This window comes from Schistocerca cancellata, chromosome 7, assembly GCF_023864275.1.
Source record: "Schistocerca cancellata isolate TAMUIC-IGC-003103 chromosome 7, iqSchCanc2.1, whole genome shotgun sequence".
NCBI classification, from domain to species: Eukaryota; Metazoa; Arthropoda; class Insecta; order Orthoptera; family Acrididae; genus Schistocerca; species Schistocerca cancellata.
Genome location: NC_064632.1, coordinates 87,313,021 through 87,333,787, shown reverse-complemented (window position 1 = coordinate 87,333,787; position 20,767 = coordinate 87,313,021). Strand labels below are relative to the sequence as shown.

The following is a 20,767-nucleotide window of genomic DNA, read 5'->3' as shown; positions in this document are numbered from 1 at the left end:
CCAAAGGGAACGGTAATGGACCTTAGGTACGGAAGAGACTGGAACAGCACATTACGTCCACATGCTAACCCCTTTTTATTGGTCTTTTTCACTGACGTACATGTACATTACCATGAGGGGTGAGGTACACGTACACACGTGGTTTCCGTTTTCAATTACGTAGTGGAAAAGAGTGAGTCCCGACATGTCAGGCCAATAGATGATCAATGTGGTGGCCATCATTTGCTGCACACAATTACAATCTCTGGCGTAATAAATGTCGTACACGCCGCAGTACATCTGGTGTAATGTCGCCGCAGGCTGCCACAATACGTTGTTTCATATCCTCTGGGGTTGTAGGTACATCACGGTACACATTCTCCTTTGACGTACCCCACAGAAAGAAGTCCAGAGGGGTAAGATCAGGAGAACGGGCTGGCCAATTTACGCCCGTGTTTGTTGCAACACGCAACTGAACGTCGGAGGTTTCAAGCGTCAACTTTAGGTTACAATATCTCCGGATGTAGTTAACATTTTACAATGCAACAAACGGCACTGATTACGTATTTGTTTATATGTTCAGATGAGCTAACAAAACTAACGTGGTTCCATTTAAAAAAAACGTAGGTTTGTGTTAAAAAATATATTTCCGTGCATTTTTGTATGGTTTGTATTAAACAATTACACTAGCCCCTCTCCTCACGTTCGGTCTGTGGAATCGGTTCGTCAGTATTTGATGTGGTTTACGAAATATATCCAGCGGTAACGTTAGGTGACTCACCCTGTATATACTACGTTCTCAATATCACGTAAGACGATAATTTTAGAAACCATATTCACCATATGTATCTGTATTAACAAAAAATATTTTCCAAAATACTGAACTCTTCTTTCTTAGTAAAGTTAAAGCCATCCTCAACGTGAAGTACGGCTTTGACACCACATCGCTTTCCAGTGCATGGTGCTGCTGGAGGTGGCGTGCGCTAACCTTACTCAGGCATTTGTAGGGGGGCCTACAGTTTAACGAGGGCTCCGAACCATGGTAACACTTAATATTTTACTCACATAAACGTCATTTCCAGTGATGAAAGAAGCTTTTTCTAACACAAAAAATCTCTACGATCGAATAATGATTGCATCTCAGAGTTTGAGTTCGTAGTCCCACAATACCCACTCAACAGCATAAAACAGCGAACGTGCCGCGTTTAATTGGCAGTGCGGTCGCACAGGACACGACTTAGTTTTATATTTCAGATATCTCAAAACATAGATCACAAACAAAACAAGTTTTCAGATTTAGTTAATTATTTTGGCGCGTGCAAGATATAATATAATCTTTATCTGATACAAACTGTCAGCAAGCATACGGACAGACGCAGACAATTTCACTGTTTCGCATTCAAGTTGCCATGCAGTCGTGATTTACTTAGTTTAATAACCAAAGAAAGATCTCTCACACGAATATGTCGATCAAAATATTGTAGTACTTTTGCAGGCTTATTATCGAGACTTGGGAAATCTACCTGTCAGAAGCAATGTAGACGTCCTGGACATCTTTAACGTACAAATATTTCTCATTAAAACTGGAATTACCTTACAGGTCAATTGGGTACGTCTGCACAGGGTCGCTTTGAAATGAAACGGCAAACGGTTGCGACAGCAGCTCTAAAACAGATTTAAGACTGGCAGTGTCCTCAAAATCTTTATAAAGCTATCCTTGTTATTCTAGCAGCAATGAATTCTTCCAACCTTGCGTTTTCTTTATCGCCATTGAGCTGATGGAACTGGATTGTCTTTGCCAGAATGTGTCCCTTCTACAACGCAATTTTCTTTTTAAATGCGTCTGTATCAAACCAAAAAGAAGTTACGTTGCAATGTCTTGCAGTGGGCAGTCAAGTCCACTTAAAATTCGAAGTCTTAAATCCATTCCGGATACTCTAATTTTCGTTTCTGCACTCCTTTTCCCTTCATAAAATCAACAATAGCGACTTTTACACCTAGAAATCGTTTTAGGCATGCCCCTCGACTTAACCAATGTACTTTGCAGTTGTAGGCTACATGAAGTCTCCATGCTATTCGTTCATTTCTATTGAAAAGTGTTGCAACTAACAATGGAATAATGGGTGCGACTTTAGAAATTTCACTATTCGTACCAGCAATCTGTTCAAGTGCTCCATGCCTGCAAATGCAGCACGAAGTGCTTCTTGATGTACAGAACAATGAAAATCGTCTGTCGATCGTTGTTATTTTTTGCCCTTTCATCGTCGTGTAAATGTTTCAGTTCTTTTGCGCGGTACCGTAATGTCGTTTCATAGCATATAAATGGTATCCATCGCTTAAGCGAATTCAGAATTCTCATCCCTCTCTTCTGCCATTCCCATTTATTTTAAACGCTTGTGCCTGAACCGTGATTTATTTTCAAAGAATATTCTTCAGAATTTATTTTATTTACTAGCGATTCATCAAGAACATTAACACATTTAATCATATTATGTAAGCATGGAAGTAGTGGCCAGGGGGTAACTGATAAAATCATATCCAAATTCCTTTTAACAAATGGGAATTTTATTCACTTTAATAGTGTCTAAAAGCATTTTTTTTTAAGAAACAGATCCAAAATTATAATCAGAAAGCACCCTCTAAATATCAGAGTTACAATTTATTCAGCGGCAGAAAGAAACAAGATTTGACTGTATGAGCTTTCGGGCAGAGAACCTTGCCGCTCCCTTTTGACACAGCCGTAGTTACGACCGCTCACAACAGCCTCTGAAAGACTACACTGGTGCAAATCTCCAACACACCAGATAACTTTAAACAAAGAGTTTTAACAATTTACACAAGCACACAAATTATGCATCCCCCGAAGGAGGGATGAAAACAAAAACTAACAATTAAAACATTAACCTTGCCACCGAAGATGCAACTTGATTTTAATTTCTAAGAAAAGTCTTACGGTGGCAACCTTATATACTAAAATGATCATTTAAATAAAAGCCCTTGAAATGCAATCTTATACAAAATTCTACAAGGTTGGCCAAACAATAGTTAAGATGCTCTACAGTACACAGGTACCGCCTCTCAAGATCATAGGCAATAATATCAAAGTTTCCAAAGATCAAAACATATTTCACGTATTGGGCCGTTACACTCCAAGCAATAAATTCATTAAACACACCAAATCCGACAAACATGACAGAGGCAGCTACTAACGTACGGTAGATTGATAGGGAGATTACCGAACAACCCGAATCGCAGGTTGCTCTAACCCGCCCCTACTCCACAAGGGAAAAACGGGTCACCCAATTTATAAACAACCACCTTCCCGCGCGTGGGCAAAGGAGAAGAATGGTGGGACGACCCCAAAGCAAAACGGCTGGTGACCTCACCAAGAAAACAAGTAGAATTTAACAAGAGTAAATCGAACAACGTATCACCAATCACTTAACTTCTAATAAACTGCGATTTCTCGATAAGACCTGGCGCAACACCCCCAAATCGCTCTCCCGAACCGTCCGCTGCCAGCCGCTTCAGCGGACGCAGGAAGGCGCGCCGATCTCCCGTCTCACGGCGTCGCAGCTCGCACCGGCCTGACCGATGTCGTAGGTTGCTCTCGTGTCAACCGCGAAGTAACTACCCCTCGCTATACGCCGCGGCCCACTGGACTCACGTGGCGACCTCACATGCCCCGACGCTCAAGACGGACAAGTCATCTTCTGTCTCAATGCGCGACCGACCAACCGATCGGTCCAACCGCCAATGACCATTTCCTGAACAAACTCGAGCAGACTGGTGGCCTAACGCGCAGACTCAGATGCAGGAACTAAGCCCCGACCGGGCGACCACTCCCTGAGTTCTCTTATGCCTAACAAATGCGGACGAGAGACAGACTAGCAAGCTGGGGACGAGAGACTGACCCAGACTGACCGACTGGCGAGCTCATAGCGCCCCTTAAATGCACGTTAACGGGCAACTTTTCCCCTTTCCCACCAGAGGGAGACAACAAAGCTGCCATTGCCACAGCGGCGCCACCGCCAGAAGCGGAGGGCGACTGCTACACACTACGCGCTGCGGCGCGCTCTTCAAAACAGCAATTTTTACCACGGCTCAGTGACGGTAGATCGGTAGACTGCCCCTTTTGGTGCAAACGGGCACTGGACCTGTGAACGCCCTTCATACCACGAAGCAAATAGCGATGTGTAAACAGCGCTGACAGTATGACTCTGCCGATCTCTGAGTGTTGTGCCGACCGAAAACGAAACACCGCAGTGCTAAATGCAGTGTCGCGGTGTTCCGGGAATTTCCGAGAGGGGGCGAGCTGAGCCGAGTGATAGTACGGGCCTTGGCCCGCACGCTGCACACGTGAAGTTTGGCACACAGTGACCGGCCCTCTCTTAAACAGTACATCTATGGTGTATTGTTTCTTGAAGTGTGGGTGATGGGTGTGGGGTAACATTCAACCTTACATCTTAATGTCTGGCGTTGATCCCCTTTCCCTGCCTCTCTGTACGAATCTCCCCTCTGGCTAATGTTTCGAATACGGTATGTGAAAGAAGTCAACTTGCATTGTGACGAACAGCGCCCAGTATCGCGGGAGCTGATTCAAAGATTAGGGGAAGCGAAGAGCCTATCAAATACAACAATACCCAGTAGGGCACTGCGATGTTTTCACCAACCTGTACTTCAAACTGTCCGTGGCTCGTGGTCTTGCGGTAGCGTTCTCGCTTCCCGCCCACGGGGTCCCGGGTTCGATTCCCGTCGGGATCAGGGATTTTCTCTGCCTCGAAATGACTGGGTGTTGTGTGTCTTTCATCGTCATTTCATCATCATTGACTCGCAAGTCGCCGAAGTTGCGTCAGCTAAAAGGGGGACTTGCAATTTCGGCGGCCGAACACCCAGCATGGGGTCTCCCGGCCAACAATGCCGTACGACCATTTCATTTCACTTCAAACTGTCACACCAATATACTCGTATTTGAACAAGGCCTCTGAGTCCCGAGGAATGTCAGGGATCCTGCATAAAACATCACACGGCATATAAACCCATATTTTATTTGTACTTTTTTAATTTACCTTCCGATGTCATTGCACTATAGAAAACCGATTTTCTGCAAATGTTCTGTGTTTTAGACATGTCACATTACAGACAAATTGCTAAGGTATTGGAAGGAAGAAGGAAGGACGATTACCGTCCAACTTCCTGTCTACAACAACTAGGTTATTACAGACTAAACCAAGCTCGCTTTTCTGAAGGGGGATAAGTAAATCGGCTGTGTCCTTATCAAATGAAGCATTCCAACATTTACCTTACGCAATTTAGTGAAACCTCGCGAAATCTAGCCTTGGATGACCGGACGGGGATTTGAACTTCCGTCATACTAGAAGTGAGTCCAGTGTCTTAACAACTGCACCTCTTCGCTTGGTGACAATATTACTAGAGTTTTGTTGATTGTGTGTACTACGCAATTAATATATGATGTCTCCAGAATCAAATTTTCACACTGCAGCGGAGTGTGCGCTGATATGATACTTTATGGCGGATGTGTGCCAGACCGAGACTCGAACTTGGGATCTTTGTCTTTGGCGGGCAAGTACTCTACCATGAGCTACCCAAGCACGACTCACGACCCATCCTCACAGCTTTAATTCCGCCTTCTACCTTCCAAACTTCACAGAAGCTCTCCTGTAGATCTTGCAGAACTAGCACTCCTGCACGGTTCGCGAATCGTGCTTGGGTAGCTCAGACGGTAGAGCACTTGCCCATCGAAGGCAAAGGTCCCAAGGTCGAATTTCGGTCCGGAACACAGTTTTAATCTGCCAGAAAGTTTCATATACGCGGACACTCCGCTGCAGAGTGAAAATTTCATTCCGCAAACAACCCCTAGGCTGGAATGAGATTTTCACTCTGCAGCGGAGTGTGCGCTGTTATGAAACTTCCTGGCAGATTAAAACTGTGTGCCGGACCGAGACTCCGAGTTCGAGTCTCGGTCCGGCACACAATCTGCCAGGAAGTTTCATCCCCTAGGCTGTTGCTAAGCCATGTCCCCGCTATATCCTTCCTTGCAGGAGTGCTGGCTCTGCAAGGTTCGCAGGAGAGCTTCTGTGAAGTTTGGAGGGAGACGAGTTACTGGCAGAATTGAAACTGTAGGGAGGAGTCGTCAGTCGTGCCTGGGTAGTTCAGCCGATAGGGCACTTGCCCGCGAAAGGCAAAGGTTCCGAGTTCGAGTCTCGATCGAGACAACAATTTTAATCTGCCAGGATGTTAAATATATTATGTTCCGCGAAGTTGATTTATTATGCTTCTCTGAGGAATACCCAATATTATGACTCTTATTATATCATACATTTACTTCCTTTTCGGCCTTCATGATACATACTTTTGAAAGATCTAGCTCGCATTAATTATATCACAGGTAACTAGGTTCCACCTCCTTCATTTTCTGCTGGTAATTTAATGATTTTCTTAAAATCAGTGGCGGCTCGTGAATATACATCCTGGGTGTTCACCGATTTCTGGACTCAGATAAATAACAACATAATAATAATGATACTAATAATAATAAGATAAATAACATATCTGACAAAAGAAAGAATTTTGTTGTTTTCTACATAATTAAGTACAGTTTAGAGCTTAAGCTTTCGCAATTCTCCAATTAACATTTTTGCGTAAGTGGGATTTTTAATTTTTAGTGTGACAAATGTACAAGATCCTTAACAGATGTATTAGTTGATGCATTTATTTTTGGACTGAAAATCAGATATTCTTATGCTGCACTCACACAACAACTTATCCTAACTGTACACTTCCTTGTTAAATGTTCGCTTGTAGTCAAGCTTGTTTGACTTCGTCACTCTCTGAATCAAAGGATCTGTTCTCAGAGATCCTAGTTCCTTTGCAGCTAACTTTTCCTGGTAATTTCCTTTTCTGTTCCCAGAGTGAGATTTTTCACCCTGCAACAGAGTGTAGCAGATTAAAGCTGTGTGCCGTACCGACATTCGAAAACGGGGCCTTTGCTTTTAGAGGGCAAGTGCTCTACCAACTGAGCTACCCACGACCCGTTCTCACAGCTTTACTTTTCTGTTAGCATTTAAAATAGATCCAACGAAGCTCATGTTTACACTGCACACGAAAGCCGATTCCTGCACAGTAAACAACCAACTCCAAACACAAAGTGCCGCTTGTGGAAATGATTAAACTCAAGTTGTAATGACTGTCAACATGGACACTTGACTAGAATAGAGATGAGGTGTCGAGATCCATAAGAGCTTAAAGCACACCGCCGTCGGTCCCACATTTAAGTACATATCAGAGAAACCAGTGATACAACTTTTCGTGAATTTTCATATACACAACACAGTTCTGTGGAAGGGAAGCGAAGGCAGCAGACGATAGAAAATGCAGTCGCTCATCCTAAATGCCAGTATACACTGTGTCACTCAAGTCTCTCCCTCCTTATACACTAATGTGGTCAAATAAATTTCAGTCTTTAATTACTGCCAATAAATAACACCAGTTCCCTTCCTCTCCACCCATGATATCCAATTGTACCACGATTTGAATACGCTTGTTTACAAAAAAATGTTAGAGATGAAAGGAAAGACAATGTGTAAGAGCTAAGTTGTATTCCCCAGTAGTATCACATACCTTTATAAAGGCCATATGTAATATTGCTGAAATGTTTGTTCAACATTTTACTGTAAGATACGGTCCACAACCTAAAATAATTTTGTAGCACTTTTTTCATTTTGATGAGCTCTAGTAGGTTACACACTGGTAAAAATAATTTATTAATATTCTTCACTCCTGACCTTATTTCATTAAGTATATAGTTTATAAATTTTGCAATATGAGGGTTCTGGCTTGTTGGATCTACACTAGCATTGTAGGAAACAAGATTATTCGTAAATAAATCTCCATTAACACAGGAAGTGATCACTTATATTTCAACATGAAGCAGTAATCTTGTACAATTTTCAAGAGTGTATAACAGGTGACCACTATCAGGTAATACAAACAGTGAATACTAGTTCTTTAAATATAGTGTATATTCTGCTGTTTATGTTACATGCTAACTTTCCAGTCTTTCTATGTTTAAAAAGATTCATTCAGAACTAACATATGGTGTCTGTAATTAACATGGATATATTTAAAAATACAGCTCATAAAATCATTTAATCAGTACTACATTTTAGGTGCAAAGTAAGATTTTCATGCATTCCACATCTCTGAGGGTGTGTTCTTCCAGTCGGTTTCGAGTAAGTGATGCAGAAGTGAATGAACACACATGCTCAAAACTGAAAGATATAAACTTGTTTTGTGGGATAGCCTTTACATAAAAGTTATTTCTGTTTTCTATTAATAGAAATCATTACATTTTGACTGATATATTGTTTCAATTATATTTGCAGGTTATTGGAATGGTTATCTCTCTTTTCCTCTGCCAGAAACTGGGAGATGATGTTTGAATGTAAATAGGATCTTGTCTCACAGTCTTCATTCTTGAGGAAAATTTGTTGATAAATGTCTACTATCAGCTGTGATGATGTTACTATATTTTTTCAGTAGATTTTATAAATAATGTGTTTTACTTGCTCAGAAAAACTGAAATGCTAACAACTGAGTAGCTGATAAGCATAATCAATGGGACAGTGTCTTTATTCTCACCATGCAATCTCAGTCTATTAAAGTTGAAATTGTTCAGAATTTTTGGCTGTTCAAGATATTGTTATTGTAGAATTGTAAATTGTTTAAATATGTGAATGTAGGTTCTTAATGTAACTGACAAATACAATAAAGAGAAGAGTATTTTGCACAGAAAAACTATTAAATATTTTCAGTGTTTTGTATGTTGGTGAGGTTTGTTAACATACAAATGGCTTCAGTCTGGTATTTTAGTGCCTCTGTAATTGTCACTTACTCGTGCTGTCTGACATGGTTGCCAATGCAGCTGTTATTAAATACATTCATATTTTCAGATATGAAAATGAACTATGTTTCTAAAACAAGTTTTTTACATCATGCAAGTATTATTTTGGTGTTTGACTTTTTGTAAAACAATTGTATAGTGTGGTTTTAATACACACATACACACAAAATTTGAATTCTAAATATTTGTCCATACCTAAGCATTGCAGGTAGGACATAATAACGAAATAAAACTTAAACAGAACCTCTGACAATAAAATCTGAGGTACATCACTGTAACTAATATTCTCAACATCTGATATGAATGCCTCACTGTGTCTATGAGAGGCTTAATGATTCCTAACCTAGACCACAATCAACAACTGTTGGACACCTTATACTGATCAGTCACCTTTTCCCTCTGTCACTGGCAGGCAGTGAGATGTGTGACATATACTGACTGGAAACTTGAGAAACCACAGAAGAATCTATTGTTGCATAAAATGTGAATAAACAAAGCTTGCAGTCTGTCAAGTACATTTACGGCTCCTAACAGACAATAACATGACTGCATGAATTCATGGCTTCAGCAAATAGCCTAAAATGCCTGTGCTCTGACACTTTCTAACATACTTGGTTTCCCACACCATATCTGTGATCTATGGCTGTATCACTCAGTACAGTGTACTAAGAGACCTGAAGGTCTGTGTAAATCAGAACTACATTGTCACACTCCAGCATCTGCATATTAATCTTCAGTGATATGCTACTATTTGCAGAAATTATTTTCAGTGAAATTTCATATACCTGCTATTACTATGTTACTATTTGCAGAGATTATTTTCAGTAAATTTTCACATACCTGCTATTACTCTCCTGTCATAAATTCATTCAGAGAATTTTATTGTCAGAGGCCCCAAAAGTGCCATATATTAAATTTGTGGTGTACAGTGAACCCTAAAAAATTCTGAAATACTTCATATTAAGCCTATAGTGAAGTACTTGCTTTACTGAAATACTATGGGACTACATTTCCTGGTAGTTTGTGAAGTATCTTAATTTTCATTTAAAAATTATGAATACAGACAATTACATATCTTGAAGTAAAAATAGTTTCTTACTTACATGTTTCGTTCTAAAAATTAGAAATGTTCCTCTTCAAAATCTTCTGTAATACCATTATAGTTGAACAATACAAGCAGAAGTCATTTGTAAAGATAGTGTATCTTCAGGTTGCAATACCTTGTATAAAGAGAAACGCTGTAATTTTTCTATTTACTGAGACATGTGTAACTGACTGCATTACCAGTTTAAAAAAGTAAGGAAAAATGAGAAAGGCAATGACCTGCAGTGCTTTTGAAAATCCCATCACATGAAATTGTTATGTACAAAATAATGAAGAAAATAAGTTCAGAAGATTGTTTCTTTTTAATTCAATAGTACTTCTGATTTACCTACTGTCATTTTCTCATATGCTGACTCTACAACATATCACAATATGGTTCTATTATGTAATTATACCTTGTTTTATTTGTGAGTTTTTAAATAGCCCAACATAATTCTGAAACTTAGTCATAAGATGGCTATTCACTTGAATGTAGAATTAAAAAAGACAGTCAGAAATAATAATTACTTTAGTTACACATTTACTAAGTAATTATGAAACTAAGTGCATCACTTTGAGATGTTATACTCGTACTCACTGAAACTATGGACTGTTTATATCTCTACAGAGAAACATATTTCAGTATTTGATTTGAATACAATAATTCAGACATAAAATTGTAAAGGTTAATGTCATCTCTAAACTGTCTCATCTTGAAAATGTGTAACATCATTTCTGTTACACATGAAGTAGCACTTATACCATTGCTCAGAAAAAATTCTAAGGATTTGTTTATGTTTGTTGCTGTGTACATTTTGTGACTAGTCAACACTTTATTGGAGAAAACATAAAACAGAATATATTTTACAAAAAGCAATGTCTTTACTCTGTTGTGATTAAATATTGGTTGCCATAAAATGAACCACCATTAGAGACCATAGGTTCATATGAAGTAGTGAAACTCTACATTCAGCATGGTAGTAAAGTCTGGAAATCAGTAGGGAGAGACATGTAAAGTACCTTCAAAAATAAAAAATGCATTTAATGAGTTAGATATTATTAAAATAGTTTTTGACATACAAAGCTCAGACATAAGGACTACAGTTATGCAAAATTGTAGGGATGCCAATGAAAAAGTTGATTATAGGAACTAAAGAATTTCAAAGGTTGTAGTCCCCACATGACTACAGAGTGTATTATGTTACCTTAAACATTGTGCTAAATAGAATCCTATTTTGTAAAACTGAAGGCAGAGTATAATTTTTTTTATTGGAAGGGAACAAAAGTCCACAACTGTCAACACTACAGTATAAATAATGCAAATAATACAATAAGGTAAACTGCACAAATTTTTATCATATATGACAGTAAAAGAAGTCTTGTACCTATTTACTGATGATTGTATACAAATTCTTGTATCTCTTTCTCATTTCTCTGACTTTAGTACTTTAATATTGTATGTTCTGCCTAACCAATCAGTACTGACTACCTTAAAGTCACTGTACATCATTGTAAACTATAAATTAAAAGATCAATAAAATATGATGCAATATATCTAGAAGAAATACTTTACTAACCAAAGCCAGAAATATATGTGGAAACCTAAAACTGTTTACTGGACCAAGTCAGGATACAAACACAAATACATACCTGTGAAGGCTGAATACTAACAACTGCACAGGACGAGGATCCTTCACGAAACAGCACAGTGATTCAACATAGTCATTCATTCCAAACACTGTAGTTAATCTCTCATGATACTGTGTGTAGTAAACTAAGTGAAAAGGGAAAAGATGAGTTTTAGCTATGCATGGTGCCAATGTTTTACCTTGTTACATATAACCCAATGTAGTATATACCCCACAAAAACCGAAAGATTTCAGTCTCAAAAGGTAAGGTACATACCACAGTTCATAATTCACACTAAGTAACTAATAGGTTTCCTTGCACAGGAAGTGATGAAGATTGCAACTATTGAGTTACAATCCAATCTGTGTAACAGTCACTCTTTTTTTCTGGGTTTTCAAGAGGTTGAAAAGGGAGAGTGCTAAACTAATGGACAGACGAACAAAAACTGCCAAAGACATCACAGAGATCATTTTTAGTTAGCCTTCTTTTCAGATTAAAATAGGAAGTTCTGTACTAAAACTACAATAGGAGTGGGAAAATGGAGACCGATTAAATAAGTATTAGTAACTTAATATTGAAATTAATAAAATAACATTGTGATGCACTAGATAGGACAGAGAAAGAAATAAGATTGTAATTAATACATGGAGACCTATAGAGAGAGCAGGAAGAAGGAAAAATATAACCTTACAGACAAGAAAACAAGAGCTTATGTTTTTCTCAAGGGCAACAGACACGACAGCAAGGGATTTAAAATCACAGGACAATAATATGAGCACACTGCAATCTGCAACTGGAAGTTGTCAACAGGAACGAAAGGACATGAGTTATGTAACCCTTTTACAGCTACAAGCCTGCACAGACGAACTTTTTTCATGCTTCCAGGAACTGACGGTGGTGTTCTTGCACCTACCTCATCTGTAGAGGTCTGAAGGTAGGTAAAGTTCCGCATTTTCATCCCAGACGGGCCAGTCAGGACCGTCATTGGACGCGGGATGGAGAGGCATGTGATCAGTACAACGCTCAGCGCTCGTCGTCGGGTATCTTGGCCTTGGAGCCGCTACTAATCAGTCGAGTAGCTGCTCAGTTGGCCTCACGAGACTGAAATATCACCGAACTAGGCCTTCCATCAAGGAAAAATCCCTGGCAGTACCGGGAATCAAACCTGGGTCCTCTACATGGAAGTCAGCGGCTCTGTAACACTCAAGTAGAGAGGCAGACAACATTGTATGCGTGGCAGAATAAAATCGAAGGCAAGGAATCCATTTGCGACAGAAAGAAACAAATGCTTTGAATGAATCAGTTCAATTTACTTACCTAAACAATATGGAATTATTCATGAGATTGACTCTTTACAGCAAATTTAATATCATCCAAAATGTAGCGCACAACTTTGTTGTCTTACGATGCAAGACTTGCAAAATACTGACACTAATTATTTATGTAAGAATGGAAAAACTGATACAAGCCGATGCCGTGGAACATCAGTTGCAGATAAATACCTTCATCAAAAACTTTTTACTATTTAATTTGTATTCGATGTTTACAACTTTCTCTTCTTCAGAAACGCTTTCCCTGCCATTGCCAGGACACTTTTTGTATCATTTCTAATACGGTCATCATAAGTTATTTTGCTATTTACACAATTCGCGTTCGGTGTTTCGTTTCCTAATCCAATTATCTTATCATCACCTGATTTAATTCTACCACATCCCATCACTCTAGTTTTGGTCGTTGATGTTTGCGTTATAATTTCTTTCAAGACGGTGTACATTCCTTTCAACTGCTGTAGCAAGTCATGTGCCTTTTATGAAATAATTGCTGTGTCGCATAAGAACATAACTAAGTAATTCGTACCTTTAGTAGCCGCACTGTACAGATTTCGTACGTCTGTATGATGTAAATAAATCGTGTTAACTGTAGAATGCAGTGACGAGAACTGACATAATTTTGGAAACACTGCTCGGCTTCCGATCTTTGCTCAGAGCATTAATTACTAAATGCTTTCGACCGTATATTACCTTATACGAGGGCATACCGAAAGTAGTGCCTCCTAATTTTTTATGTGAAAACTCTTAAAACTTTTTAAACAAAACACAGGTTATTAACATTCTATATTTTTATTCTACATGACAACATATTTATATTTCAACACAGTCACCCTGGCGACGAACACATTTCTCCCAATCGAGAGCGGTCACTACAAAACGTTTGACTTTGTTGACGGAGCCACAGGCTCACTTCTACCTGCACCGCTTCGACACTACCAAAGTGATGCTCTCGAAGGTGTTCTTTAAGGTTTGTAAAGAGGGCGGAGCCATGTTGGGACTATGTGGAGGATGATCGATGACAGTGAAACGAAGATGTTGGAGTGTTGCCAACGCTCATGTATGGTATGGCACTCTCATGGCGGCGAGGACGAACTCTTCGAATTCCAAACTCGGTGACAGGAGGGCGCTTCTCATGCACCGACACAGTTTCCATACACCGGCAGAGGGCTGCACATATCTATGAAGAATAAAGATGTAGAATGTTAAAAACGTTTGTTTTATTTTTAAAAAAAATTAAGAATTTTCACAGAAAAAATCTTCTGGATTACGGTTCCGAGAATCATATCTTCTAGATCTATTGTTCGTGGTGCAGCAAGTACGGAAATAGCTTACGACTATGCCGAGTGCGTTCCTGTTTAGACATTCGATTTTTAATGTGATGTGCAAGTCTTCTGATAACGACGTTTCAATATCCTGATGGTACAGTCGACATGTCTGATTTGGAAATTGCTAGTTAAAGAAACGTCTCTGAAAATTTCAAAGGTATCGCTAATGCTAGTCACTTACGTCAACAAGTAGATGTGGGACGCGGGATGGTTATGCATTTCTTTTTTATTCTGTTATGTGAAACCACTATCAGGCCACAAGTCTATCTTCTGTGAGGCCTGGTACTGGTACAGCATAACATAGTTTTAAAAATAGATCTTATGCATCCCATGTCGACTTTTAGTCGTCAAAACACCGAGCTTTCTGAGAAAAGAAACTCGTTCGATGCTTTTCAGCCTCTATTTGAAGAACTAAGTCACAGTACTCCAAAATGAGGAATGGTATCGTGTCTATTGAAATGCCGGATATTACAACAATGCCAGTAATAAAGTATTACAGTTTTTAAAGAATTATTGAAAGGATAATAATGCTGTATGAAAAACTGCAAGCTGGCAAACTATCCTTTCCTTTATCGAATATCAAAATAACCTTTTACTCTGTTCCAACTTTTAAGGTCCAGTTTCCCACAAAACCACCGTACGCACAAAAAAGAACGCAACTAATAGGGAAGTATGCTGTTTCGCGCGTTTTTTTGAACACCTCCGCTATCTTTGATAGGCCAGTGCAAGCAGATACGACAGTTTCTGCCTTAATCCGTCCTCTCACGGGACGCGAAAATACACGTGTACGAGGAGATGGTGACGTCACAGCGTGGAATTCCGCTTTCCATTACGGAGAGTGAAATGAAGAATCTGGCATGTCAGATTTTTGCCTCGTTGAGAGGAACGAGGCCAATGAGTTGCAACATCGTTTCACGTCAGAAACAGAACTGCATTGTATTGATTTTAACTACGTATTTGGTGGGTTTTCTTTAACACAGAGTATGTGGCGTGAATAGAAACTGTTTCAAAGTATCAGTAAACTGAAGATCTTTCGAAAAGGCGTCATTTTACACACGATAATTTATAATAAAATGACAGAAACTACATAACGGTAGATAAACGCTTCCTGTATTTGATGTTTTTCTGTTATAACTCGTGTGCTATGAAAGGTTATCGTTTTACCGCTACTGCACAATGGTTATCTATCAAAAGTGCGACGTTTTGGTAGAATTTGTCATAGTTAAATGGCAAAAATGACATCTGTAGCTACATTATTTCGACAGTGTATACCATTACATGAAGGTTCGAACTTTAATAGTGACAACAGTTTATTTACAGCTCGTACAAGATAGATACTTGTTTCAATGTTTTACTGACCTTCAAGGTAGTTATCAGCATTGTGTATAACCCGTTGCAGGCGATGTGGAAGTCGTAGGATACTCTTAGCAGTGACTATTGTGTTGACAGTTCGAGCGGCGCGGTCTATTGCCCGACGAATTTGAAGCAGTTCTGAAGCGAATGCCATGAAATGTTTCCTTCAGTTTAGAAATCGAGTTGAACTCACAAGGGCTCAAGTCGGGAGAGTGCAGTAGATGGTATATCACTTAGTAGCCCCATTAATCAAACAAATCAGTAACAGCTTGCACTGTACGTGCTTGAATATTGTCCTGCAAAATGATGATCAGGTCCTGCAGAAAGTGTCATCACTTCTGTCTCTATGCTGGTCGTAGGTTGTGTTCTAAAAGTGAACAGCATAGAGACAGAAGTGATGACACTTTCGGCATATGGTGACGTGGCGCTACTAGCAGTGAACTGGGGAAGTCCCAGCACACAAGCTCGCTTCTGTATCTCACAAACGATACAGCCGCTTGTTTCGCTACACCACGTATAGGCCGCCGTTAACGCCTCAGCACTCACGGCAGCGTTTGAAGCGGTACTGGGAAGGACGGACTGCTGATTAATCGCGTCGCTCTGTGTTCAGCGATGATTCGCGGATCTGGACAACAGAGGATGACGATCGTCGAAGAGAATGGCAGCGACCTGTGACGAGGTCCCACTCATCCAATGTTTCGGAGGGGCACAGTGATGTTACAGCCGGCGTCATGGTGTGGGGAGCCTTCGGGTATCCCTTTAGGTCACAGTGATTCAAGAAACTCTGAAGGTACAACAGTAGGTTACGGACATCTTGTGGGCTCGTGTGTTACTGCTCATGCGACTGCATCCTGGTGCCATTTTTTAACAGGATAATGCTAATCCAAAAACTGGGCGTGCCTCTGTGAACTGCCTGCAACATTTTCAGGTAATCCAGTGACCAGCAAGATTCCGAGATCTGTCCCCATCAAGGATCAGTTACAAGAGTTGTGGGTCAGCATGCTTCTGGAGAAGAGCCGATTCAAAATTCAAATGGTTCTAAGCACTATGGGACCTAACATCTGAGGTCATCAGTCCATAGACTTAGAACTACTAAAACCTAACTAACCTAAGGACAACACAATCATCCATGCCCGAGACAGGATTCGAACCTGCGACTGCAGCAGCAGCGCGGTTCCGGACTGAAGCGCCTAGAACCGCTCGACCACAACGTCCAAGAGCCAATTGGTTTATGACACACTCACAAGTGCATGTCAGAGATTGTGTAACGTCGTGCTGATACGTTGGTTCATTTCATTTCGTTCTTTCCTTCGGCAGGTTTGACTTTTTTGTCAGGTACTGTTTATATACTATTTTCTACGGCATTCAAACTATTACGTCTCCATGCTCGTCGTCAAATATTATGTCCAGTCTTATTGTCAAATATGGGGTGTCTAGGAATCCTTTGTACCCAGTTCGCTAGACAATCAAATCAAACTAGTCGTATTAATGAATTTTATTACGAAACGAAAAGAGAGAATACTTAACTTTGACAAGCACACAGATGTATAGCAAGCAAAGGGCGACATACAAAATAATTAAGCTTCTTCAGTTGAAACATCCCCTTAGAAAAATTAATGAATGACTGTGCTGGTAAACCCCTTACGTTATTTAATTTTCAAAGAGCTGAGCAAAACCGAACGTGCTCAGACATTTCTCTCTTTACTTATTCTGATCATCACTAAACTGACACACAATATTTTTTTAGCGCAACGCAATCTGACTTCCAATAATCCCTACAAAAGAATGGCCCTGACTAACAATAAGCTATACCTTTCATGAATCACTTACCTCACAAAAATCTTCGTTACTCGAACTACTGCAATACAGCTTGCACCAATACTGACAGCTGAATAAAAGATTCTAACTACTGAAGGCACTAACTACTGATAGGCATAGTTATCAAATGAAAGATTTTGATAGAGAACAATGTATTTACCTTAATAATGTTCAAAAGTTATCATATATATATATATATATAGATATAGATATACGCTACGTGCTGTTCACATCCAACTGCCCAACACTACAATACCGAATATTCCAACAATGCCAACCAGCCACAGATTGCACACAGCACAGTCAGTGATTTTCATACAGTGTGCTACGTGGCGTTACGAACATAAAAACCTAAATAGTCTACTTACACAGTATTTAACAATACCAAGTCAGTCCTACATAGGGAGTAGAAGCGAAGTGAACGGAGTTGTCGCAGCCATAGACCTGCCTAATCTTGAAGCTACTATTCAACTGGATCGTAAACAATCGGTGGCAGCGGTTATGCCCTCTTCACACAGGGGCCGCTGCTGTGGCGTTGTCGTCCTGGAAGGGGTCGGTCAGGGTGCGATTGGCTGACGTCTTCTCACAGCCATCTCTTCTCTATCCTTCCCGACTGGCGTGCCGGCGCTTGACTTCACGCCGTAACGCGAACATACCGTTGACAGACACTCTGGCGATGTCTTGTGAGTGCTACGTCATCGAATATACTCGTATGTAATACTTAAGAACGAAACTACCTTTCACATGAGGTGTCACTGTCCAGTAACACAGCCCGATGAAACTTGGACCATATGTAGAAAGAACTGCTACAGTATAGTACGGAAGGCAACTGAAAGAAACACTCAATACAATGAATGTAGGTGATACTTTTCTTCAAAGACAATAATTACAGTAAGGTCAGCGCTATTCGGGAATGCCCGCGCACTTAACGAAAGGAGAGGCATGGTTGTTAATAGGGTATGTGATTGCCACAGACGTCAGTGCATGCTCTGCAACGTGATCTCTTGGTAGCCACAGGGTTGCTAAGGAGTTATTCTGGAAAGCACGGATGGTAACTGCAGGGTGGTTGTTGGTCACCTGGACGTTCTGAAATACGTCTCCGCAAAACATTCAGTACATGCTGCTTCGAACTGAAGTCAGAGGGAAAGGGTGGGGGGGGGGGGGGGGCAACGGGCAGGCCAGTCCATCCGCCGAATATCCTCTCGTTCCAAGAGCTTCTCCACTTTCGCTGTTCGATTCGGTCGCGCATTGTCACCCACAAAAACGAAGTCGGGGTCGAAAGCGCCCTCGAAAAGATGCACATGGAGAAGGATTGTAGTGTCCCAATAATGTTAGTCGATGAGTGTATCATTTTGAAGGATTTAGAGGCCAGTAAACCATTCAACATTGTGCCACCCCACTCCATAACACCTGGACTACCGAAATGATCATGTTCGATAATGCTGGACGTAATCTCATGTGAACACGTAATGCATCAAGGAGCATTGCCGATGATGGTAGTTGTGGTAGTCCAGGTGTTATGGTACGGCAAAGCATAATCTACACGGCCATATTTACCTCCAAATGTTTTAAAACCGTACACTCACCAGTCGGCGGTTATTGTGAAACTGTACTCCTTCAGCAATTGCGTTTTTCGAAGGGTGCAATCGACAGTGACTTCATTTTTATGGATGACAGTGCTCCACTCCGTCGAAAAGCGCAGGTGTAGGAGCTCTTCGAACGGTCACGTGTGTGATGCGTTTGGGGTGGCGTACTGCAGCAACGAACATCCAGAGGCTGTTAGCCGCCCTACCAGATGAACTCCTTACCAGTCTTGTGGCCAGCATGGGAGAACGTTGCAGAACACGCACTGCGGGACTAGGTGATCACGTATCCGATTAAAAACGAAGCCCGCCTTTTGTAACGTCCAGGGGATCGTCATGGTGCTGGTTGACATCAATGTAATTATTGTCCTTGAATAAATGCGTCATTTCCATTTGTCTCATTGCAAATCTCTTTCGTTTACCTTCTGTATTATGCTTCTGTTCTATACTGTAACAGTTCTTTTGTGTGGTCCAAGTTTCAGAGAACTATGATACTTGACACTGACACCTCATGCGAATGTTACTTTCTGCTTTAAGTTTTCCACACCCGTGTAGCAACCAATAAATAGCGCCGCTACCATTCTCCCGCCATCGGGACATGAGCTACCACAAACATCTGCGCCGTTGTCTAAAATTTAAGAAAACGTTTAAGTTAGGTGAGATTTGTGTGTTTATTATTATGACTGTAGTAGTATCAAGGGTCACAATGTTATCTGTGAGCAACGATAAATGCTAGAAAGCGATTCCGGACAGAGAATATCTCACGCTGGAATTCATCTCGACTTATCGTAGCGCAGTGAAACGTTTAAGGGCATTCTATGCCTTCGGGAGTCATCAGTGTTTCCTTGAAGATTTCCTGTTTTAATTTTCTGCAAAGATAAGATGGCCAGAGGTGTTATGCCTGGTGAGCGTAGAGACTGCTTTTCGTTTCCCAAATGACAGATGCGACGACCACCAAGTGTTCTGCTAAGAAAGGCCCTCATGTTGGCACCACAGGGACTGCCTTAATGTACAGTGCGAGATGTCCCGCCAATAACAGCGGCAGCGTATTTGTTATGGTCCGCAGATACTAGTGACTAGTTTGAACACCACCAATAAAGCAGAGGTCAATGGTGCGATTCTTGAAAAGCCTGCGCCTAGCGATGACAGTACAACGTCGCTCATTATCAATTTCTTTCAGCCTCTATGGATTTTCAGCTGACCCGGCACTCAGCTGGAGTCCATGGTCCAGTCCATATCATTCCAAATATATGATAATGATTGCATAGTTAATTTATTTACAAGTACTAACTATGGATGTCGAAGACGATGGGGATGAAATTATTGATTGAATAATTATGTGTATGTAAGTAATTTCATGACCTACCGTGAGCTTTAATTATGCAACAGTGGAGTGTGTATGAACGGAAATCTTGAGAGTTAATATAACCGACCTTACGGCACTTTTAACAGGAAAGGGGTGCATTGTGAGGTCCGTGGCTGATGCTGCAGGTCGGGTTCCGTATCCAGAAACTTCCAAAGCATTGACACGTTAATACCTGGGTTGATCTTTAGTTTATGACGCCGTTTTGCAGTTACGACGCCCCTTCACTGCAAGAATGAGACTATCCGTTTACCCGAATCGGGAGGATATTTAAAATAATGAGCCATGACAATATGCATAAACGAACTTTTCCTAGGTTCCCTAGGTACTTACAGAAAGCGATTTATGCTCATCACTTAACAGAGGCTAGAAGTATCGAT

The 20,767-nt window shown here is 40.6% G+C and overlaps 1 protein-coding gene across 1 annotated transcript in view; it reads left to right on the top strand.

Annotated features, from left to right (window-relative positions):
* The window catches only part of LOC126092396 (tetraspanin-17-like), a 153,562-nt gene extending 142,043 nt beyond the window's left edge, over positions 1 to 11,519 (top strand). Inside the window, exon 6 of the mRNA XM_049907970.1 lies at positions 8,385 to 11,519. Coding sequence (XP_049763927.1) covers positions 8,385 to 8,441 — 57 coding nt within the window. The 3' untranslated portion in view covers positions 8,442 to 11,519. The remainder of the gene's footprint in view (positions 1 to 8,384) is intronic.
* Positions 11,520 to 20,767: the final 9,248 nt, after the last annotated feature.